At 39.1% G+C, this 25,854-nt stretch overlaps 1 protein-coding gene and 1 long non-coding RNA gene across 3 annotated transcripts in view; one reads left to right on the forward strand and one right to left on the reverse strand.

Annotated features, from left to right (window-relative positions):
• EBF2 (EBF transcription factor 2) overlaps positions 1 to 9,282 on the forward strand; it is a 148,040-nt gene extending 138,758 nt beyond the window's left edge. For both annotated transcript variants that reach the window (XM_062597065.1, XM_062597067.1), the window contains one exon: positions 5,062 to 9,282. In XM_062597065.1, the coding sequence (XP_062453049.1) occupies positions 5,062 to 5,093 (32 nt within the window). In that variant the 3' untranslated portion in view covers positions 5,094 to 9,282. The remainder of the gene's footprint in view (positions 1 to 5,061) is intronic.
• Positions 1,901 to 22,961, reverse strand: LOC134152031 (uncharacterized). Its single transcript, XR_009960960.1, has 4 exons — positions 22,872 to 22,961; positions 7,574 to 7,685; positions 4,212 to 4,286; positions 1,901 to 2,636 (listed from the first exon to the last, which is right to left on the reverse strand). It is a non-coding gene; the product is annotated as an uncharacterized LOC134152031 (long non-coding RNA).
• Positions 22,962 to 25,854: the final 2,893 nt, after the last annotated feature.

The following is a 25,854-nucleotide window of genomic DNA, read 5'->3' on the forward strand; positions in this document are numbered from 1 at the left end:
GTCTGAATCCTGAGTTCAGAACCTAGGCAGAGCTTTAGGTGTGCTAATGCTTGCAAATTTTTATATATATATATATATATATATATATATATATATGAAAAATACGTATTTGTTATCTGATTAAATTTGATATATAGAAAGGATCAAGTACATTTTTCTCCCAGCTTCTTGCTGAGATGCATCAGGCATGCTTTACCTCAAAACAAAGACAATCTTAAGGGATATTCAAAATTTGTTGTTAGTACTTAACAGAAATCTGTCCTGTTACTATTAATTACTCATTTTTCACCTGATGTTCATTTGATGATTGGGATGTTAATTTCACCAGCTTATATGTCGTCGTAGGCTCATTTGGGCTAGATGAGCTCTGTTTTTTGTGAGAGGAAACAAAAATCTGCTTCTGTTTTATTTATGAAAAAAAGTATTCAGGACAGATATAATCACGAAAATACAATAGGGAAAAAAAAGGATTGTGGCAGAGATTTGACCCTGACCTTTGCTTTGCAGGTAAAACCTTAGCCACTTTCTAATGGATCTAGAAAAATATGTAACTTGGGGGGGGGAGGGGGAGGGGCTATACCTTCCTTTGCCCTTTAATAGTTAAACTCATGCATATGACTTTGCAAACACATATTTTAGTTTTAAGGCTGTTCCTAATTAACTTAAACTAAATCATACTAAATGTTCAGGCATCTTTTTGCACACATACAACTTAGCGTAATGATGAGATATAACTACCATAATAGATAAGGCCAAGTTAACTTCTCCTCCATCTCTTAGCTATCAAATGCTTTGATTCTTTAAAAACGTTACATGTTTTGACCTGCCTATCATCTAAGAGAGACAAAACCATCGGTAATTTAAAAACATCTTACCTGTCTGTGATTACATGATCAGGAATGGATGGATGAGTATCTTCCAAACAAATATTGACAGATTTTTGCAAGGATTTCTTTTTTTCATTTCCTGTAAGGGGGAGTAGGAGGAAAGAAATTATTTAACAATTATTTGAAACTTTTGGCTACTTTTTAATGTCTTGTGTGGAACCATCCTCCAAAGCCCTTCAAGGAAGGGCTTCAGTTTACGTTCTAGTATAAAGGGTGGTGGTGCCTTTCATCCAAAGCACTGATGTTTTCTGCTTGCTTTAAATAAAAGCCAGCTGTGTTTTCTTCTGAAAATCCTTTCTTTCTTCTATCCTTTTTCAGTTGATTTGTTACCTAAGGCTTCCTGCAGCAATTAGAGAAGGAGAGAATAAATGGTGCATTCTTTTATATCATCTCCCTGGTTTTAATATTGAAAGCCAAGCCCCACATATTCCAGTGATGATGGTAGCTTCTAGGCCTAGTCATGATGGCAGTCCAAAGACATCAATAAAGTGAGGCCTGCAAGTATAAGTTTTATCTTATATTAGACCGAATTACATACCAGCTAGCTCTGGTACCAAGAGCTCGGTGGCTTGCACCATACAAACCTATCTTTGTATCTGGGACAGTTTGTGTGTAGAAATGTTTGACATTGCAGATGGTAGGACACTTCATTTAAGATGCTCAGAGTAGTACAACTGCTGCACTTCATCTTCCTCTTCTAAGAGCTGTTGAGCAATACGAATGGAGCTTTCTAGAAATTTAGTGGCAAAAGAAGAAAAATCAGGTGATATAACCAAATGAGAGATCCAGACATTTAACATGAAAATGACTGAAAATACCAATGCTCATCTTCTCTAGAAAGCATCCTCTTTAAAACAGGTCACAAGCTACATACCTCAAAGCCACCAACCAGGGAGAGAGAGTGTGCATGTGTGTACAGGCTAATACAGCACTGAGCCCTCTGCCAGTTCTTACCAAGTGATGACTGTATGAATTGCACAGAATTCTTTTTCACAACAAAGCAAGACAGCATATTCAGGCACCTCTGCTATACACCAGGCTTATGATCATTATTAATTACACCCATTAAAGGTGCCTATCACCATAGCATCTGGGTACTATCCATGTTTGATTATTTATTTATAAAAAAATTCTCCAACCTTGTGACAATTTTAATCAAGTGTTTCAGTTGATAATTGCAAGCTGTCAAGGTTAATACAATAAGGCTCATCTCTAATTCTTTTTCCATTTTCCTCCAAGAAAAAAAACCCTCTGGGATAATGACTGTGGTTTCTATATTCCCAACTCATCAGGGAGTGTCCTGCATTGAACCACCTTTATTGAAAAGTTACATCGATTCAATATATAGTAATACAGGCAAAAATAATTACAGCTTTGCTAGCAGTGTAAGACCTTAATCCAAACCTCACAAACATTCAATAAAAAGCGATACAGGCTGGGAATAGGCTTTTGACAGTGTAGCCCCAAAGGGGAGTGGAGGTGGGGTAGAAATGGACAGCTGAGGGTATGTATGAGGAGAGAACCACAGAGCAAAGCAGTTTACGTGTGCTGTTGAAAAACAGGTGAAAATTCCAGCCAATATTCCTCAGCTTGTTCTTTGTTGCAGAAGGAGGTGAAGATGCAACATTCCAATGAAATGATAAGGCTTTGTCCATCCTTTTTGTGTTACAGTGTTACCTGAATTTCCCCACTGACAGGTCCCATCCTAACAAGCTCTGAGGAGTATCTCCAATCTGGAGCCCTTAGAACCTGGAATGACAAAACAGATCGGTTTTTCTGGCAGAAGTCAGGAGAGGAAAGAAAGGGCGTGCTTAGGAGGAAAGGATTTTAGAAAAGGTGGCAAAAGAGGAACCAGAACCCCAGAAGTAACAGCATAATGCTCCTGATAGTGGATGTCACTTTTTTTTCTTGCTGTCAATATGCTGAGTTCAGGACTGCTAGCTAACATACTTCCTTAATTATACAGTACAAATGTACTTTCCCCCCCAGCTTAAATTTTCCAAAATGCTGCATCTACAAATACCCTTAATATATTTTTGAAGAGATGTGGAAGAGACTCACGCTTGATCTTTCCCTAGCTCTGCTGGAAGTTTTCCTAGATTAATAGAAAGAAAATAATGCTGATAAGAGTAGTATCAAAAAAATCTTTCATGCCAACATGGCTTATCACCCTTGGGAACAGGCTTTAAACTACACTGGCAACAGCCCCCTACATGTTTCAAATTAAACCACTTTAGCTATACCAGTTTAAGACTGTCTAAGACTGTCTGCTGCTTCTCTGCACAGGCAATCTCAACGGCTCTGCAGAGAGTCTGCCACTGTGTCTGGCGATGCAGCAGCAAAGGTTTCCACGCGCACGGACCGCCCAGGCACGCAGTTTGTGCAGGCTCTCCTGTGTTCACTTCAGGCGAAAGAGCCAGCCAGGTTACCTCAGACAAACTATTTAAACTCTTTGAGCTAACCTGGCTGATTTTGCTGGAGGCAAATTAGGACGCGCCTGCACAAACTGCTCCATTGGGAAACCTTGGGGTGGCGGCAAGCAGCTGAGGACAGTTACGTCTTCCACCAGCCCAGCAGAACCTGGAAGCGGGCATCAGTCAGGGACTTTTTCTTTACGTTTTCTCTTCCAGAGGACAAAAAGGCAGGCGTGTGGTTAATGCACAGGGAGAAGGCTCTCCAGCGCCAGGCTGGAGCACTAAAAAACCTCAAGGAACTTGGGATAATTTTCTGTTTTGGGGGATGGGGCAAAGGAAAGAAGCACCTCATTAGTGCTATCAGAAAATCTCTTCTTCAAATGCCGTGTCTGTCTGTTTGCCTGTCTGTCTCTCTACCTGCAAAATAACGACATGAATATTTACCTATCACCTTATTTAGTGTAGTTAAATAGCCTTATAATATCTCTGAAAAATGCTACCAAATTCTTAAGCATAAAAGAAGAAGTAGATACCTATCTAAGACAGTTTTACTTTCTGTTTCAGCTATCTGCCAAAATTGGCAGGGACTTTTAGTCTAGTCAGTTACAAAATACGAAAATTTTTATTTTCCTATCATATTAAATCATAGACCATATCTACAGTTGGTTAAAATCAACACAGCTCCAGTAAAAGGCTTCTTAGCTGAGGATCTTCCCCTGAGCATTTTTTAAACACTATGAACATAAAGGTGAAATTAATTCCCAGAGGACAGCGCTTTAAACACGTGAATAATCCCACAAATTTCAGTGAACATAAATCTGTGCAGGATTAGAACCTTGCACTGCACTGAGGCCCTTTTGAAAATATGACTCATTCATTTGTTATATAAATACGTATAAACTGAACTTACCCCTCAAAACCTTTGGGAACAGGACCAGTTCCAGGCAGCTTCAAATGTTCTTGTTGTCAGTTATGAGGAATATAGCTGCAATTAAAGGCAGTGAGAGTGACTAATAAATAATTTACATAAGCCCAGTGTTCTGGGAATGTGCCAGGTAAGACTGCAGTGATTCAGACATATGGGGTAAACCAAGCGAGAAGGAGAGGCTCGTCCATTTTTCCACTGAAACTAAATTAGCAAAACCTAGCTCCAGTCATTGTCCAATGAATTGGGACTTGTAATTCCATGGCTGGGTTCCGTAAGCAGTTCATGGGCAAATTCCCATTTGCTTTCACGTCATCCTTCCTTGCTCACAGCATAATCCTTCCTGCAAGCAAATTAGCAGGTTGAGTAGGAAACTGGAGACCCTACTTGATTCTGATTTTCCAGAATAATTTTGAGTATTCAACTCAAGAAAGCAGGAAAATCTGAATTTTTGGGAACAGTTCTGAGCAACATCCATCTCCAAGATGTCTCAGAAGTTGAGCACCCCCAAAAATCATTAGGCATTTCTGAAAATTGTTGTCCTTAGAGTTGAATTAATCCACTATCTCCTTTATCCATTTAAGAGCCAGCTGGGCTTCTGGTGAATTTGCTAAGAAATAGCAGATTGTCCATTGTGTGTGATCACTATGTCTCACAATGTTAGTTCTTCTCAATAAACAAAAAATATTAAAAGAAACTGAAGTTCTTTTAATGTAATAACTTAGCCTGTAAATATAGTAATCACTGTAATATTTAACTGCACACAGAAGGGTGAAATATATTTTGTTCCATAAAAATCTGCCAGAATTTCATCTCTGTCAATTTTCTTTTTCAGCCATGACTGGTCTTGTCGTTCCCCCGATGTAAGAAAGAGGCAGCTTTGCTCCTTTCCTTCTTCCCTTTTTTCCTCTTTTTTCCATTTTTCTTTTACAGCACAAAACTACTTATTGTGATGGACCATTAAAAAAAATAGCACTACAAGCTCTTTTTGGGGGGAAAGCCAGGCCCAGGAAAAGAAAAAAAAAAAAAAGAACATTTTTTATGGATTGGACAAGATAGAAGTCTGCATCTTTTACCTGTTTCATATTTCTGACACAACCACATCAACTCCTAAAATATTGTGAATGAAGAATCAGCAAAGAGCCAGGATGAACAACAGTTGGCAGAACAGCATCACAAATGCAAAGTCTTTCTCGAAAGACATGAAGCGTTCCTAAGATTTGTAAAATATTGAAAGGAGAAAGAAATTGGCAAAATGATTCAAGTTTGATATTTTGGATACAATAATTTGTTTTACTTTGTAGGGGGAAAAAAAGTTGAAGTTTCTATTTTCTATGGAGCCTTTCAGATACCGATTTAGTTTATGCAGAAAAAAAAAAATCAATAAAACAGGGTACCAGCATGAAAGAATTTCTAGGACAAACTGACATGAATGATGGAACTTTGGTGTATGTGTGTATTTGCTTATAGTTTAACCTCTTTAAAAATGTAAGATGTTTTACAATTATTTAAATAAATAAACTTGTAACTTATTGTATGTAGAGGTAGAAATTAAACCCTTTTTGGATTTTTTCCTCCAATTGTACAATGAAGAAAAATGATGCAAAAATGTAGTGACAAGTTTGAGATATATTATTACTGCTGCAATTGTTCCTCACTTCCTCCCTCTTACTGAATTTGTGTGCAAGGATGTATAGGATTCTTTCTGATTAACAAATTCATCAGAAACTGTTATACACGTTGTGGTGTACAGGTCACTAATTCGTGTACGAAATTTCATCCACGTCGTCTTTCCCCTCTTCCAATTTTTGTTTTCATGATATTCAGGTACTAGGATAAACTGGTAAGTGTCGAAGACCCCACTGGCAAACGAGCGGCACTTAGGGACTTGCACCGATCAGATTTGTCATGAGGTACTAAGTGTATACTGTAGATTCAATATATAAATTGAGAGGGAAAAGGTTCTCTAACATACTGTTTTCCATGTAGTTAGAACAACTTAAGTTCAGTTATACTTCATATTAAGGGTGCATTTATGAAGAGTAAATATGTATTTGAATAATTTATGCACTTTTATCCTGAGTCATTAAAAATGGTAAGTATTTTCCATTTATATATTGAAATTCATAGAAGTAATCGGTTGCTTTGTTTGATTTTTTCTGCATTTTAGTATAAAATAGTTTAGTTCTCCTTTGCATCTCCTCTCCTGAAATTGGAAGGTGAAAACGCAATTAAAAAGCAATCACTAGTTATTTGACTAAACCAGAGAGCACTCTAAAGAACTCAATCTTGCTGGTAAGCCTTTTTTTTGAGAGAAAAGGACCCCTCCAAATCAGCTACACTACACTTACAACCCACTCAAATACATACTATTCATAGTTGCACAAATAGTTGTTCCTATGATAACATCTTTCTATTTATAAATAAACCCTTAATGTATGGCCCCAAAACTTGTCCATTCGCCCAGTAGTTTTATTGATTGGTAAGTAAAATAGGATTTTTTGGTGATCATTATGTATGGTAGAAAATGTTCAAGTCATTACTGGACTCAGGATGGAGAACAGCTGTGACAACTTGCATGGCTGAGGTCATTTGTACTTTGGAGCTAATCTGGATTAGTAATAGACTAGAAAGTCTCTATTTAGATCTATGGTTCAAATCCAGCTGCAATAATTAGTGACAAAGCAGCTTGGTGTTGTGTGTGGTATGAATTTATAGACCCTCATCTAACAGACAGGCTTTTCCCAGTAGTTTTTGCCATAGGACTGCATTCTGCAAACGTGTGTGTAAATTCACTCATGTGAATACCCCAGTGCAGTTCAACTGACTTCCTGTGACCCTGCTTCTTACTCAAACTGTGTAGGAATAGATTCTCACTGACGCTCAATTTTCATAGTCTGGTGTACAACTGAGCTATGTGAGATGTATTTAGCGTACTGAAATGTTTCCAGGATGTGTTTCTTAGCTGGAGCTCGGTACAGCAGAGAAGCCAGGGGATGGCAAAGACACTGAAAGTGGGCGACTCCTGGCATTCCTAGAGGTGACACTTGTGAGCTTTCTATTACTCCTGACTCTGCTGGGGCTTTTTAGTAGGGGATGCATTAGGTGCCTTTTCAATGCTATTAAATTCATTTTTTAAAAGGAAGGCTTTTTTTTTTTTTTTTTTTTTTACTGTCAAAAATTCAAAGCCTGAATTTACTAGCAAAAGTGGCAATTAAGAACAACTTTAAAATAGATTTTTGTGGGAATAATGTGTTTTTAAGAAGCAGGAATCTAGTTCATAGGTCTTGCAAGTCAGGTTACTAGAAGTGTCTGCACGCCAGAAAACATGAAATAAAATAACTCACTGTTAATTGTGGTTCAGTGACACTGCAGGTTCTTTGTATGCCCTTCATGTCTTCAAGGAAGTAGCAATCACTGAGGGTCAACAAGGCAACCAACCTTGAAGCTAAGCGATCTCTAAAATATGAAAGAATCACAGGTGGTAAGAAGTCTGCAGCTGTAAGTGTGTTCTGCTGTACATTCACCTGGGACAGCACAACAAGACATACTGCCTAGCCTCATAGCTGTTGTTCAGAATAATTTTATTTCATATGTTCATAGGTATCAGTATCCCAGAAAGACTAATAATGGGAAGTCTAAATTCATGCTTGGAATTCTGGATGCATGGGGGAAAAAAAGATTGATTTAGGACTATTAAAGTTGGGTTTAAGACTTCCATTGATTTTAGTGAACATTGCATCAAATCCTAGATTCCCAAAAATATCTCATACCAGTCCCATTTCTGGTGTGTTTTCTCCCTTCCCTTCTCTGTGCAGGCTACTTTCAAATTTTGTTCTCTCTGCTACACTCAAGATCTATAACCATCAAATATTCCAGATATGAATTTCTAAGACCACATGCTGAAGAGCAGCAGCTTGCTAGCTTGACTCCCTCCACATCTTTAACAAAGCTTTTCATTACAAAATTTCAGTTAGAATGATTTCAAATGAAAAATTGAGACATTTCAAGGGAAAAAGCTATTCTGTCCACCCGTTACATAAATTGGAGGGGTTATTGCATAAAACAACACTGAAGTCTCAGAAAGATTCAAGAAAAATTGACAAGCTGACTAAAAAAATAAAATTGAAAAGGTTCTGAAATTCTGAATGTTCCTTTTCATGTTTTAATTATTTTTATGAGCTCCATCCAGTTGTTCAAGTGGGACAGCCAAGAGTCCAATGGAAAAAAAGGAAACCTTCCCTAGAAAACTACTTCAGATGCTTGTAGGAAGGAAAACAAATGTAGCTGCCTAAGTTAATATAAACAAGAAGGAAAAAAAAAACACTTTTTCTGGTTTGACTCAAGCCAAATAAATGAAACAAAGTAAATGTAGGAATGATTTAGAACACGAGTTTTGCTCATGCATGGAAATCATCATGTGAAAGAAAGATGACTGCAGAGCTTGGTAGCTTCACAAGAAAAAAATGTGTGTAAATAAATCCATCAGGACTCCTTGAAAGTGAAGGGACTTTGGCGGTAGCAAACACCCAGCAGAAGTAATGTAAAAATTTGTGAAAGGATTTTTTTTTTCAGTGTAATAAACAAATCTGTCCTCTTTTAGTTATTGCCATTTAATACTCCCTAACAGCTTTCTTTTTTGCCACTGAAAAGAAGAAAGTTGTTGTGATAGATGATTACAAATTTTATCATAACTTTAAAGAGTATGTTTTATTTCTTTATTTATCTTGGTATAGCATCTTATTCTCCCTATTTCTTTGCACATTTCCAATATGCATGGTTTTAAAGACCGTTTTCTCCCTTCTGTAAATTAAGGCCTCATTTCTCCCTACTGTATAGTTTTGGGGTTTGTTTGGGGTTGGCTGGTTGTTTTTTTGGGGGGGGTTTGGTTGTTTTTTGTTTTTTTGCTTTGTCAGTTATACGGTATGAAGTTGCTATGCACAGAGCTTTTGTAAAGACAGCTTTTTTTGTTTACTGTTTTTAATGGTCCTACTTATGGAAGAATATCTTGTTTGTAAAATGAATATGTCTACTTCAGTTTTAAACTTTAAATTATCCTAACAAAAAAAAATAAAATTTTTGTACTGTAAACAAGGGGGGGAATTATCTTAATTTCAGAGTGTTCAGCGTGCTTTGTTCTGTATCTTTTATCATCTGCATGGGTCACTCAAGATACTCTTACAGCAGTAAGATTTTTTTTAAAAGGCGTGTGTTATGTAACAGCTCTCACATCGAGCCCTTGTGCTTGTAAGGTGTCCGTCCACAATTCGGGGGAGCCAGATACACAAGTTATGGGGTAAGAGAAATACTGGTTCTTCTGACCTTTTCTCTTCCCTACGCCTGATTAACAAAGTAGCAACACGTTCATTCTTGGGGGAGAAGAGGAGTCAAATTTCTGTAATTTTATTTTGGGAAACCATCCCCCTTTGTTAGTGGCAAATCATTGGTCAAAGATGAAAATTAAAAACAACCCATGTAGTCTTATACTATTTTTTTTTTTTTTGACTCGGACTTCAGAATTAAGTTTGCTTTTGTTCCTCGGTCCTTTTTTAGATAATGAAAAATTTTAGGTACTGTCTTCGTGCACAACTGTGCAAAGAAAAAAAGTCTCAAGTATCTCTATTGCCGCTTGCAGTAGAGGGCGAGATGTAATCAGTGGGACGTCTAAATGTGCTTCTCTGCAGCTCCCATGCTCTCGCCAGCAAGCGAGGCAGGGCAGAGGCACTGCTCTGCTTGCGCTTCACTCTGCCTGTCTTTAGAAGGACGAGGCTATATGGGGAGCCGACGCCTGGGGGAATCACATATAAGGCAGAGGATTCTTTGTGCCTTTGCAAGACCATTGATCAAAAATACAAATTAACTTAAAAAATAAACTGGGGAGCTGAGAAGTGTTTCAGAAAACAGTAATCAGCTATCAAGAACAGGAATATTCAGTTTTCTTGTGGGAAAATCATTAGAAAGGTTCAAATAAATGAAAATTTTCTTTGCTGATGAAAGCAAAAGCCATTTTTACTGACAACATTTTTGATTAACAGAAGACAGAACATGAGCGACTGTTTAAACTACTGCTGGATGTCTGTGAAAGCATCTGAAAACATTAGGCATTATCAACCAAAACCAGAGAAGTCAACTTCTCCTGGTCATGTTTTAGTTGCTCACTCAGGGAGAACGTGCAGTTAGTATATGACCTTCTTCCTGTACTGTGAAACCTAAAGGGTCCACTGTCCTAGTGAGAGACCCTTCGTCTCCCCCTGAACAGGGCTTACGGCCTATAGTATTTAAAAACAGATTGATGGTGGTTTTATTTTTTTTTTTCCTCTTATGACCTCCCAGCAGCTTATTAAGCGATGATTTTAGTGCTATAACTCACAGTTACTTTTTTAAAAAGATTTTTAAGTCTGTAACAGTGGCTCATTGACTTACTTACTTTCATATTCAAGTGGGGAAGTTCATTATGGAGATGACAGCCTGGAGATCTATTGTGCTCTACCACTGATTTGTAGCTTCTTCTAAGGAATTGTTCATATACAAGTACAGTATGTGCCTATGATGTGTCATCACTCTGACCCTTAGGAACCTTCTGCCAGTCTGAGTAACTTGCTAATAAATCACTGAGAGGGACATGCATGAAGTACCCCAGCAAAAGAATTTCAGAAAAAAAACAGTAACTTCTAATTTCAAAAAAAAAGTGCACACACGACTCCTCCAAAAGCCAAGTATATTAGGTAGCATCATCAAAGACCATCTGTCTGATCACCATTACCCATGTTCACGTTGCACGTCTGCGCGATGCATTAAGAAAGGCCTTGTGTATCCCACACGCCTGTCTTCAGGGGTTGTTTCTAGATGACTGTTTTGTCAGAACTTGGATTTCACCTTAGAAAGTGCTGAAACAATAGCCACTCTTTCAACCACTTACGCAGGGCAGCGAGGGAATTGCTAGCCCAGTTAAAATATTTATCTCAGTGACAACACACAGCTGTTGAGGTGCAAAGATCTGAAGCTTTAATCGCACCGGGTTCTGTAAGTAGGAATATTTCATTAACTCCCCTTGCAGGGCTGGATTCAACAGGCAGCTGGTGGCCATAGCAGAGGGCGCAGCCAGAGCCAACGTCCCACAAACGTCGGGGTAGGCAAGGGGAAGCAGGAACCCAACACTTCCCAAAGTGGAAGGCACCACAACACTGCCCCACAGAAGCAGTACAAGGCTGCTGGTAGCGAGGGGCGTAGCTGGTGTTCTGCTCCCTCTGGCTTTGTGCTGAGCTTTAACAACAACAACAGAAAAAGCTACGAGCGTGACAGACCTCAAGCCGGCCCCTGCCGCTTCCTGTGGTACTAGGATGGCTGCTTTCCTGCTTCTGCACGTTTTACAGCCGCATCCTTGGGGAAACTCGTTCCTGTTCATTTGTGCTCATAGCAGCAAGAATTCCTCGCAATCCAGTGTGGCCACAGAGGCTGATGCTGATCAGTTTTGAGTGCAGGTTGTTAGTGTGTCTGTAACGAGGGGCTCTTAGTGGTAACCCTGCCACACCATTAAAGTCTGTTGGAGCTTTAAACTGACCTCACATAATTCTGAATCACAGCATTAATGAATGTGATTCTGGGCAGAACTGGTCAGAAACTGGGGTTGTTCTTCCCTCGGAAAAAAACATCTCTTGTTTCTCTAAGGTCGCATCTTCCACTGCGGTTTAAGCATACAAATTGACACGGTCATGTCACAGCTGAACGCTTGCAACTGAACACTCAGTGCGATCAAACAAATCAAAATTTACACGTTTTGAGATTTTCCTCATTCTCGTTTCTGTTCATTTTCAGCAATAGAAAGCTGATCCCTCAAAAGGCATGTCAACCAGCTCTCGCCATGACTTTGCCTCACCACTAGAAAAAAACCCCAAAAGCAAAAAAAAACAAACAACTCCTGTGTTTTCATAGATCGTAAGGTGAGAAATAACTACCAAGATGACTTCAGCTAGGACATGCTGAGCACAGAGCAGCCCAGACAACAAACCTAATTACTTCTTTTGTACTGTAGGGAAGAGTTCTTCCAAGCCACAGCCACAATCCCACATTTAGCTCTTGGGATAAAGGACTTTGTATCAAATACCAGTTTATAAAGTGGATTTCTGCAGACAGTGTTTTCTGTAGCAAGAACACAGTTGATTGCACACACTTTTGTCTATTTTCTAATTGCCAGCCTTCCACAGTACTTGAGGAACAGTGAAAAGGGAGGGGAGGGAGGAACATGGGAATAAATAGCTAGCACAAGTGAGAGAGATTGTCTGTTGGTAATAATACCATCTCTCCCTGTTAACAACCTCAAAACTCGACAAGACATGGGCCGGATCCTCAGCTATCATGAGCTCGAGTCAGTGGAAGTGTATCAATTTAGGCCATCTATAGATCTGGCCATATAATTACTTTCCCCTCTGGCCTGCAAACCAGAAGCACAGCTACAAAATAAATGAAAAAAAAAAATTACAAGCATTGGATTTCTTTCATGTTCCCATTCATCCTAGCAGAGCACCCAAAAGTGTACAGCTCACTTTCATTACTTACACTACAGTGGAGTGTAAGGGCTTCAGAATCCCAAACAAGTTACAGTCGTTTTTCAAGTTGAGATGCTCTAGTTGTATTCAAAGAAGGAAAGCACAGGGAGGTGGGTTAGGAAAAGGAAATGACAACAGAAATTCAAGTATGTGCTTGTACAGATTATCTGCATATTCCAAGGGTCCTTCTTATTTAAATTAAGGCTCTCTAAAGAAAAAGAAAAAGAAAAGATCCTCTATGTTTATTTTCATATTCCAAAATAACAGTGACATTACATATATGCTATGTTGCCAGTTCTCATGCTTACAGTTGTGTCGATTTTGGAAGTCCAGCTTTTGGAGGCCTAGGAATTTTAGCTTAAGTACTTTCAGGTCTATTAACTAACTTGCAGAAAAAGATTCTTGAAAACACAATTAAGCTTTCAGAAAGTATGTTTATGATTATTTTAAGTCATGATTTGCTGAGATATGACTCTTGATTATTTTAGGATAAATACAGCTAATCATACAAAGAAATATTTCTCATAGCAAACTGGCTTTTGAGACTGCATGAAATCAATTTTGAGAATGCAGCTAATCTTGATGTGAAATTCAAGTGACCCTACTTTTCTCAAGAATTTTTGGTTAAGTGGATTCAGCACTATAACCTAGCACAGACTGATATGTCTGCAGAACTCCGATGCTGCAGGACTTTACTCAACACTTCACTGAAATTCTAGGAACTTGATTGAAATTTAGCAGCAGGGTCCCTGTGACACTGCAATTGCTGCAGTCATTTCTTTGTCTTTAAAACGCCATATAATTGCTAATGTAATTAGTGATGTATACAGAGGGGGCCCGTGCAATTACCAAGTCTTAAGATCAAGTAATTAATGTTCTGTCAACAAAACAGCAACTGTTTCATTAGCAACTGTCTGGATCTGAAAACAGATCAACTCAGAACGTTACCCATTTGGCTGAGTTTGCAATAGCAGCAAATTCAAACTCAGTGTACGCTCGCCTAAACCAACCGCTGGCAGAAAGGGGACTGTGGCATCGTCCACCTACAGCTACCAGCTATTTCTCCTTCCAGTAGCAGGATTTGTCAGTAACACTCAAGGAGAGGGCTGTCAAGCCTTCGGATTCTGCTTTCCATGCTGGCAACTGATGTTTCCAATTTTATGAATGATCTCAAGTATTAAGAACTTGAAAAGACCTTGAAAGTCTCATTAAACACTGTGGGACACTGGATTTGCTTCGTATTTCTTTCACAAAACCCCCGCTAGGAACACCTATCTCATAATGTAAAACTAGTAACTAGTGTCACATTTATTTTATTTTTCATTCTCCTTCCTTTAAAAACAATGCCATGTTTTACAAAGAGGTTTTTAACAAAGACTCGCCTTGTCTTTTTCCTTATAGCTAATTTTGATTGCTCACATCCTTTAAAGTGTTTCCAAAAAAAGTCCTTTGCCTGTCTCCTCATTTCAGTGCTTATGTCAAGAGGCCATTGGCGATGACCAAAACCGGGCATCTGATGAGTAGGTGGAGCTGTACTAGCCCTACATGAGTCAGGCCAGTGCTATGTAATCTTGAGCACCATCTACTGGTTCTTTATCTCCCGATTTGTTATCCAGAGAAGCACCAAAGGTCCTCTTGCCCGGGACACGACTCAGATTAATAGTCCTGAAGCACCAAGGTGCCCATCAAGGCGCAGAAACACTTTCTGAGCAAAGGCGTCTAGCACCACCACCACCCTCACCGCCCCCACAAGCTCGGCATTTCAAAGCCTCCCAATTCTCGCAGAGGATGAAGCTTCCCTTCCCATTCTGTCCTCCAGAAACCAACTTAGAATCAGGCCTGCTCTCCCTAAACACTTTTTCCCTGCCTCAAAATTGCACAATATATGGTTAACATTGCTAAATGATAAACAATAGCTGTGGTAGAATAGAATTAAGCAGCAGAGGCAAGAAGGATCAGCATGGATTTCCGGTGAGATTTGAAGCAAACATAAGGAGCTCCAAAAGTATACAATTTTTCCTCCCGCTCTGTGTCATTTTATCATAAGGTAATTAAAGAACACTTTAAAATTGTGATTAATAGGCTTTTTAGCTTCAGAGAAATCAAGTCTCTGATGTTAGTAACTTAAACATTCAATTTACTTTGCCATTGAGGAATGCAAATAAATAAAGAATGACAAATGTTTTTTTTTTCCTCCTTTTACTCTACATATTATGGGAAAGCTTTGAAATTTGGATTTTTTTTTAAATTAAGATGTCTGAGATCTCAATAGAAGCTAGAGGCTGATTCAGTGCCTGGGTTGTTACTCCTCTGCCTCTATTTACACTGCCTTTCAAGTCATGGAATGAGAAGTCTGCAGGATCTTTGACATACATCTCCTGCTCTGTCCATACTGCCTCTCTCTCTTTTTCTCTCGCTCTCCAGGCCTGCAAGGATCCTCTGAGTTTAAGGAGAAAATTTTCGGTCTTGAGGGGCCTTGTCTCCAGATCAATCCAGATTACCACTAGATTTAACAGCCTGTTAAAATCGCCAAAACTCAGGAACTTTCCTATTTAGACTTCTCTAGGCCTAGAAAACTTGGATATTAAGATATTAATTATTATTGGCTAGGAAACTTGGATATTAAGTCACACATGCTAGTCCTAGGAGGGTATAAGAATAGGTATAAGGTCTTCAGACGAAAGGAAAATTTTGCACTGATGATGGACGTTTCTAATATCTAGTCCAACAGTATTGGAGTTACGCATCTTTATTGGACATATGAGTGTGGAAATGAATACCTAACACCTCTAGGGTTTTTTGGTTTTAATTTACCTGTCAGTAGAAGTAGTAACATGGATAAAAAATGAATTTCATATTTAAGATGATGCTCTCCCAGACTAAATAAAACCTTGTCACATATGCTAGCTATCTGGCATTTCCAAAACTCCAGCATGCTTGCATGCACAACAGTGAAGCTGAATATATTTCAAACAGCAGTTGGTATTTACATACAACTAGTGTACAAGGCACTGTACAATTCATAACCATATGCCAAGTTTGGCAACGATTGCCTTTAAGATATGTGGCCATGCTGTACAGAGGTTTCCTTTCCTAGTAAGCTCCATTTAGCAACAACTTTATGATTTTTTTCCCAGAGATGAGGGAAGGAAACGCTGAGGGCACAGATCCTAAGCCTACCCCAGGTAGCTTCCTACTCCATTCCCCAGGGCACACAGCTCCCATGGACATCACTGAGGGAATGAGCAGTTGCTGTTCTCTTTAGAAAACCCAGCAAACCTCAGATGCCCAAGGCCTGTTCTTCTGCTCAGTTTGACACATGTAAGTAACGCCCCTCAATGTTTTGGGTTTTGTTTGGGGTATTTTTTAAATATAACTATTTTTAACAGTGGGTGAATTTACACATGTAAGACACTGGGGAAAGAAATCAGTTCTAATTGCCCTTTTTTCCCCTTTTGTTTAAGATCTGGACTCCATAAGCACACAGCACAAACCCCTGACAAGCTGCATTACATACCTTTTGTCTTAAGGATTCTGGAGGTGTCTGTTCCCATAACAGTATTTTCAGTCCACTGGCAGCCTATATGACTAATATTTTTTTCTCAAATAATAATCATCATCTTTTCTCCCTTTCTCCTTTTTTTCATTCACCCTTTCACTTTACATCTATAATTACAGATCTGTGTGAGGAAGGCATACAACCTGAGTCACTAAGTATCTCACAGGGGTCGAATCCCTACAGCTGTGCAGTAAGGCAGCACAGTGCCGTGGTATTTGCTTGCTGTGGTTCTACAGAAATGGCTCTGATGCACCAAGATACGCACGGAAATCAACGACACCTGAATACCTTGAAGCATCTTGATTTGCCCCAAACCCATTAAGAAGTCTGTGGGATAAACAGAGACTTGAACTTATGCCCTGGATGTGACAAAGGTACTTAAGTAAAGTAGTGAAAAGGCTGGTCTTGGAATTTCACCTGAATATATTAATCTATTAGTATGTATGGGAGCATCACTTTCTTAAAATATTTTTGAATCATTATGGGCAACGTTTTTCTTCGTGGTACTGTTCTACTCCGTGCATGAATCCTGCCTGACACACCCTCCTTCTCCCAGATACTTGTAACATGTGTCACATCTATATGCAGATTAAAATTATGGATGCTTTTCATTCAATTGCTTTTGGAAGAAAAGAATGGGAAGGGGTGGGGGGAGAAAGAACCAAGTTTAATACTCTACAGTAGCACAAACCTCCTGGGTATAAAACATCATTCAGGTAGACACATTTGGTGAAATGCATCACATCAAATTAGTATCAAGGGTATTGAGATTCTAAGACAACTGGCAGACAATTCCCCTTCTAATGTACTGCTTTTTAGATTGTTGAAGAAACTTGAATCCCAAATCTCCTGTGAAACGAGTGATACTAAACATGCCTGCTCAAATACTGAAAGTGAAGATCAAAGACGCAGTGTCCAAATTGGCTTTGCAAACAAAGCAACCCCAGAGAGCCCCGAGAGAATGTGGTGCTAATTTTATCAGATCTCCTTGACTTCTTCCTCCAAACAGTTTGTCATTTAAGAAAAATAATAATAATGAGAATGCATTTCTCTTTACCTATCAGAAGCCTCCTTGTAAGACAAACAAATTCACTCCCTTTTAAGTATATGCTTTGCAAGTCACCTAATAGTCTTAATCTATTTTAAATGAAAAATGAGAATGTTTCACACTCTGAAAGCTACCTATCTCTCAGTCCCCTACGTGCACACACACACACACACACGCACACTCTGCCATGAATATTTCAATATAACTCAGCCCTTCAGATCAATACAGGCAACTCTCAAGTTCTATTGATTTTCAGGGGTTTGGCTCACAAGGGTGATAAAATATTTCTCAAGTTATGAAACCTGAGTTAAGGAGCTTTTGCTGACACTTCAGCATTTACCACAGACACATCTCTCTCTCGATTTATGACTAAGCAGTAAGTCTTGATAAGGTGGGCAACATCATCCCATAGGGCCCACTTAAGGTCAAAAAGAGAAGCCAGGATAATAGTACAGCCCTTAAGGTCCCTAAACTTCAGTTTTCTGAGGTAATCACTTATTCTTTTCCACATGCCTTGAGAGTCCTTATTCCAACATTCATTAGTCAATGAATGAAATCCCTTTTCAGTGTACCTCTGTAAGCTGTCAAAAAGAAAGGGACACCAAGGCAGACACCAAACAAAGGAACTCCCTGCTGAGGCAAGGAAGATAATCCTCTCCATATGGAAAGGAAATAATAGTTAATTATGCATTTATGCATGTCATTGCAGGCTTATATCTTGTTTCACTTTCATCCACAATGATCCTAACTTATTTAAATATAATGAGTAAACATTTCTGTTTTTCAAATAACAAGCACACGGTTTCTCAGTTTTTCTCAACCTTTGCAGGACACTGCAGTTTGGGGCAGTTGTTATTTGTACTAAAGCAGCACCTAGGAAAATCAATCATGGACCATGACTCCACTGTGCTAAGGCAAAACTATCTGGGCAATCACTGCCCCAGAACTTCACAACCCAACTGAAGAAGCATCTCCAATTGTAAGATGGAATCTGGGGATTTTAGTTCCAATATTCCAAATATCCCATCCCAAAATGGGTGCTTCTGCATAACAGAGAATTACATTTTTGATCCGGTGGATAACATTCAGTTTAACAGCTGGGCAAGCAGGGACCAAGGTTGTATGTTGGCACCTGTTGCATATGATGGGATAATAATTCCCCCTCCCCACCATGTACCTCAGTTTCTCCTTGTCCCATTCCAGCTGTCCCATCAATTTATATTATAAATTCCTTTGTGCAGGGATTGGCTAAGTCACGTCCAGAGAAAGGCAGGCCTTATCTCAAGGAGAGAATTACACACAGGGAACAAACCTTACATTAGAATCTACCCAGGTAATATTAACACATTTTAAAAATAACAAACACATTTCAAATGCTTGAATTTAACATTTGAAGTCAAAAGCAGTGCCTGTCATCGGAAATAGTTAAAGGAAGGCTGATTAGCTGTGGAGGCAGACATCAGTTTGCACGTACACATGCACACAGTGAGGAGAACGAAGGCTTAATTCAGGTTTCGTATTTGTTCTGAATCTCGTTAATAGTTCTATACCTCACATGACACCTATCACTGAAGCACCACAAGGCATTTTGGGGGCGGGGGAGGACTTATTATTCCTTGTGAACTGATAGCAGCAGAAGGAAAAAAACAGGTTAACCGACTTGACTCTCATAAGCCATCAAATCCATAACAGTTCTACTGACTCCCCATCACCTTTTCTAGCTTTCCCTCCATTTTATATTGGATTTTTTTCTTTTAAGGAATTGGGATTCATCCTTCATCACTGGAAATTTAAAGACCTTTATCTTAGAATAACCACATTAAGTGAGACAAGTCCTACAGATTCTCTTACACACCAATGCCACCTCTTTCCTGGGATTCCTATCAGATGTTCACCAAATAGAAACATGCAGGGTACTTTCTGGCACTGGGGGAAACACATTCAATACATTTAAATGGGTAATTCGGAATTGCAGAAATGGATGTTACGTGGTATCAACGGTATGTTAAACACTAGTAAACAGAGGAGTCGTATTACTTGGTCCCCAACCCATTTTATAGCAGCTGAAAGACTTTGTACTCCAGGATGTCACAACAATGATGCTGAGGTTCAGAAAAAGGACCAAGTGCCATTTCTGGCTTTTAGGCTCACTTCCTGGCTCCCCATCATGCCTTCAGTGGCACCAGCTGGCTCCAGCTGAGGCCTGACTCTCAAGCAGCCTCTACTATTTCAGGTCCTTTAATAATCCCAGATACTTCCATTGACCACAGAAGGCCTCTGGCCTCTGTTTCCTGAGGGCAAATAATTTCAGCTGCACAGGACTCTCTTCTGTTACAAATATCAGGAAAGGTCAAGGAATCAGCACTCTGCTATATATATATATTTGTATATACACACATACATACATATATATATATATATATATATATATATATATATATATATGAGTCCCCCCAAGAGCAAAAGCTTTACTCCCAATGAGGAAGCAACAATCTTTTTGAGGCTTCACCCAAGAAATGGAACAATTTCCTGCAGCAATATATGGGCAGGATCCTTTCCCTGATCAGTATGCTGCATGGCTCTTCCATTTAATATGTACTCATCCCTTTAATATGTACTCTCACTTTTTGGTGCATTACTCTCAAGACCTGTCACTTTGTGTTTGTCAGCATTAAAACTGCACTGTCCACTTGCTGGCATCAAACAAAGTCAAGCCTTTCCAGAGGGAGTGGCATTGCTCAGCACTTCTCATGCTTTCACAAAAAGTCAAAATGTATACAGTTCCCGCACACAGACAAGACTCACAACAGTGGAAAAAGAAAACTTCAAGAGGACCTACATAACTCAGAATCTAAAGTACTTTTGAAATATTATGCACAAGAAGCCTGACTTTTCAGAAGTGCTAAACAAAGAGTAATTATTGAAATTAATAGCTACTTGATACTTTGGAAAAAAACATACAATTGAATTATTTAGACTAAAACACAGTTTAATAACCTAACTTCTGGCCTTATCTCTGAAATTATCAACAAATCTCTTCTGAAATTAAATATATTAAAAAATATATATGGTACAAGATGTTTATATAAATAATCTTGTACCAGACCTAAGTTGCTTCTTTGCAGTTCAGGAGATGATTATTTATAATCCTATATATTTCTTTGTTGAAACATTATTATTATTTATGCTCCAGTAGTATCAAGAAGCCTTGGGGACTGCAACCAGTGATCTGCTCTAAGAGCCACTGCATGTATAGGCACACAGTAGGAGATCGTCACAATGCCCTATTTACGACTAGGAAGGTTTGATAAGGAACCTGAATGCACAGGAAAGACTTAGCCAGAGTCACAGTGTCAGTGGTCAAGGTAAGAGAGCAAGCCATGATAGGAGACATTCCCTGAGCTGCAGTCTGCAATTTAAACAGGCAATGTGAACATAATCAGCATTTGGCTTTCAAAATGATTCAAACATGGGATGTGTACCTAGGCTAGGAGCCACTAATTCCAACAGTTATCCCGCTCTGGTCTTTGTATGATCTCGTGAAAACATGCAAATTCCAGTTAGATATAACAGCACACCTAAAAAAACTAATTTGAAAGACCCTTCCCTGAGTGGCTTCTCCAAGGTCACACACAGTTTGGCATGGGAATCTAGCCCGTCTAAGTTCCACTTTTTTGCCCTGTATAATGGTCTTTCTCAAGACTTGCAGGAAGTAGAAGGCAAAAACAAGCCAACTTCATTTCACTGCTTCAAACAAAGTCTGGCTTTCAGCCCCTTGCCTGGCCAAGAGGATTCATCATCCTTTCATTTAAGCATATTTCAAACAGGTTCAGCAGCACAGCTCAATGAAACTAAGAGGAGATCTGTAGTTACATCCCAATTTGGCACTTGGCAAATTGAACTCAAGTACATGCCATCCAATTAAGATCCATTGCCTCCCATGGCAGCAATATCTTTGAAGAATTCTAAGTTAGTTAAAACTTACCTTAAAAACCCACGTTGGCCATCTCTGATCAAATTACATTTCTCAAGCTGTTCACTTTCCAAACCCCATAAAATGGTTTCTAATATTTTTCCCACAACTGGTGTTAAATTGTAATTGCTGTATCTTTTTGCCCCTCTTGAATAATGGGTGTTAAATTTGCCACTTTATAGTCCTTGGGAATGTGACCTGTCATTATAAAACTTCTAAAAATATCAGTTAACACTTCACAATTTTCTCTCCTTTATTTTCTTTAACAGCAGTGGATGTACCCTCCCTGGACCAGATACCTGATCTGCCTTCGAGCGTAAAACCTTTCAGCAATAATTTTTGCAATCATTTGCACACTAACACCTTTAACATGCCTGGGAATAGAAAGCCATATCTTTAAACTGATGTAAAATGGCATAGCTCCACTAATTTTAGTAGTTATCTCAGTTTACACCGGTTGAAGAGTTTGCCAAGAATTTCCATACACTTCCTTTACTTTTTTTTAGTCCATCTTCTCAAAAAAGCTTAATCAAACTAATTTCTCATTATTTAACAGAAAATACTGTTGCAGCTGGCTTGAATATTTCACAGAAGACTGAATCAATGTGACAAGAATAGTTGTTACTAAACAACAGATTTTCACTCTAACTTCAGTACTTATTTCAGGATATCCCTAATTTGAGGTCAAGCTGAAGCTATCAATATGCGTAATTTATCTCCCTGAAGTGGAACCTCGGTTTATAGGCTCAGAACCTGATCTCGCAGAACCACAGCTCCAAAGGCAACTATGTGGAGTAGGCTAGGTAGAAGATAGGTTTTTTGACAGCAACAGTCATGAGGATTCTCAAATAGGAATGAATACACTTAGGGTCCCTTTCGGAGGCATGAGACCTGAATACAGAAGACTTTCTAAAAGCCCAGATATTTGCCAGTGCAATCAGATTTTTTAAAGCTTTCTCTTCACCACCCCCTCAGCAGGTTTGTACAGATTTTCAGCAGTAGCTGACACTGAATTCTAGCTCCTAAATCTCTGAACCGCATTCATTATTATTATTTATAGTGCTATAACACACATAACCCTGTTGCTCTAGCTAGTGGTCTCTTTGTAGACTTATTCTCCGATTTGCTAAACCACAGTGTCCAACTAGAATATTTAGTAGCATGTTTCTGACCAATGACTTCCCAAGCTCTTTACAAAAAGAGGGTTGGTGTGCCTAAGCATGCTTACATTTTGTATATTCTTCCTTCCCAGAGTAATTCCCAGGTGGTTCTAGTACAGCCTCTCTCCTAGTTTAAGCACAGGAGTGGTACTAACTTTCATACAATAAGCCTAAGTCACAGGAGGAAGGAGAGAGTCGGCTATATTCAGCATTGTTGCTAAAACTCCTGCTGTGGGTTGACCCCGTGGCCTTTTCCAGCAATTTTTAATACCCAGTGTTACATGATTCCTAACAGCACTTTTTTGGTGCTGGACAGGGCAGAGGTCGAGGTCTGGAATGTCACCAGGGCTGCTACTTACCGAGTAAAGACAATTAGAGGATCCTCTGGACAACGGAGCCTTGTGCGGGTGCCGTTGTGTCTCCGCAGTGATACAAACAAGCCGCCCTAGCCATGGCATTTTCCTTTTCAGCCTCCTCCTCCCCTTCCTGGGGATCTCTTATGTTCTCCTATTGGTGCTGTTCTCTTCAACTTCCCCCTCCTCCCCTTCTCTGCGGCTGCAGGTTCTGGCGTCAGAAACAAGTCAGCTGTGGACATTATAGCCGAAGAACCCAGAAAATCCTTTAACCACTGGGACAAAGAACTAGACTAGCATAATTCCCTAAGCTTAGGGTTTGGTCATTTACAGAGATCAGTTATAATATTATTTATTCAAAACTGAAGATCAGTAACAGGCTAGATTAAAGACACCTAATACTAAACGAGGGCTATTCTCGGAGAGATACACGTCCTTAAGACATGTACATTCGATCACTTTTAGAAAAAGTAATCGCATCCCTAACATTCAGAAAAATACTTTAAACTCCAAATTATTGCATTTAAGTAAGAAAGGGTGGTGAGAAAGAAGAGGTCAGCCAAACCATTACCCCCTAACATCTCAGGCAAAATTATTTGTCAAATTGAAATATATGTTTTAAATGACCCAAACTGCATTTATTACTTGGAGGTACTGCATTTATTACTTGGAGGTAGGAAAAAATGCGCATATCTAGTCAAGTATACTACCAGAAAATAAACCACAATAATGTCTCAATAACTTCCAAATAACTTCCCAAAAGTATCTTTAAAATTGAAACAAAAAAATGATAATAGACAATTTGTTTGTGATTCCATGTTATTAAATCTATATCTAGATTTCTGATGCCACATGGTCTTGCTGTATTCAGACTTGAAGGGAGAATTTTTTGGAATGATTTGCCAAAATCATGCCCAGTGTTAGTTTTTGAAACGCTTCCAGTGTCACTATGGTTTATTTAACCACAAACATTGAGATAATGACATCTCACAGTTCTGTAGCACCTCTATTCTGATGATCTCAAAGTATTATTTTTGCAGCCTTAATTCAGTAAACAATTTAATCACAGAATTAAAATCCCATTGACTCCGACAACATGTACTGAAGTGCTCTGCTGTACTGAGGACTAAACTATTAAAATTTACATGCCTGTAAGGCAGAAATTATCTATCCTGTTTCAGAGATGAGAAGAAAATGAGGCTTGCAGAGAAATTCAGTTAGACTTACTTGATGATTCTAGGTATGTCCAAATTAAACAGAGGGATGCACAAGAATACAAAACCAGCAGACTTCAGGCAGACCCTGTGTTATATTTTCATCCCTGTGCTACAGGCATCAGACTTGCATGTGTGAGAAGAAACAAGACCATAAAGGAAAGACGAGTGCATCAGCAGTGAACATATGTAGTCTAGAAAAATTATTTTAATAATCTCTTTGCTCAGAATGGGCATCCAGTTCTAGTTACAGACATGGCAAACAGGCACAAACTCAACATGTTAAATCCAAATCTTGCCTTTGCATTCACAAAAGGCTTCATGAAAATATGAGCCTTTTCAAGCTCTGGGGCCTGCAGGAAAACCCTTGTGGATGTCTGCCTTATCCAGACCTGTTTTATAGGACCTTCTCAAGTCAAACTTGGAGCACACAATGTCCTAGGCATCCTCCCCCTAAATTTTTAACTAGGACTTTGGAAGAAACATTTGTCCCAGGAGAATCCTCTCTGGGTTTTACTCTGAACCCACCCACATGTAAAGGGAGGTATTTTTCAGCCCCATGCTGCACAGACAGAATCAATAAAGCTCGCAGTTCTCTCACTGTCCATTCTCACTGCCTTGATTTAAAGAGCTCCCACTAACTTGGGATGTAGCAGCGAACTCTGCACAGACTGAACGTGAAGTGAGGGCAAATTCCCTCTTACATCATCCAAAGGCTGGGACTATACCCCAGCCAAGAGCATATCCAGGACATGTTTTATTTACATTCCTCAAATAAGGCACTTGGGCTTTCAGTTTTTCTTTTTTTTAAAAAAACCCAAATTTTGTCAGATGAGTTTGTCTGAAAATTTCTTGTAAAGTCCTGAACAAGTTCTGCTGAGCAAAGCCAGATCTCCATTTACTATTCTCTAAGCTTCCAAGGCACCTCCTTGCACTGTAATGGCACCGTGATAGAGTAATGATATAAAACCAAGGGAAATGAATCAAGGCTGTTAGTATCCAAACTATTAAATGTAAAACTTCTGTTTGTGAGCCTCAGAGGTTCCTTAAAGTGTAAGGAATGTCATCAGTCAAACAACGCTAGGAACTGTGGGTTGTTTAAAGCTTAATTTAGCGCAGTTTCTTTTAGGTCCAGGGCCACTTAACATAACGTCCTGCCTCGCATGAAGCTAGACGTTCTATTAAAATTGGGAAAGAACGGCACACTTGAAAAACATCTGTTCAAATACTCTTTGTTGTCTAGACCAATGATAGATTCAAATCCAGAGTCATCCAACAAAAATGATTAAAGGCTTGGAAAGACTTTTTCAGAGGAGGAAAAATTTCAGAACGACTGGGAGAGAAGGGAAATTTTTCAAAGGCGTCTAAAGGCCTTACAAGCCTAATTGCTAAAGACAGAAAGGAATTCAGGTGCAGCAATGGTTAGTTTACCCACCTTCCTGATGAAAGCTAAATAAGCCCATTCTGTGTTCTGGGCTACCACAGCTAAGTGCTTCAAGCACCCCTCATTTCAAGCTTTTAATGAAGCAATAACCTGAAAGAGATACCTAAGCTCGACTGACTCCAGTAGAGTTTCAAGACATGGTGCTCAATGTGTTCAAAGCCCTTAGTAGCTTCTTCTAGGCGCTTGTCCACACATATCTGTGCCTGACTAACCTTTGTGCTTCTGGTTAAAAAGAACTATAAATAAAATTATCTTTTTCTGTGGGAATGGTCAAATTTTCTTTCCTCAAAATTATGCAGAATGGGAAATTTCCAACTGCTAAATCTGTTTC

The sequence above is a fragment of the Rhea pennata genome, chromosome 28 (genome assembly GCF_028389875.1).
Source record: "Rhea pennata isolate bPtePen1 chromosome 28, bPtePen1.pri, whole genome shotgun sequence".
Classification (NCBI taxonomy): Eukaryota; Metazoa; Chordata; class Aves; order Rheiformes; family Rheidae; genus Rhea; species Rhea pennata.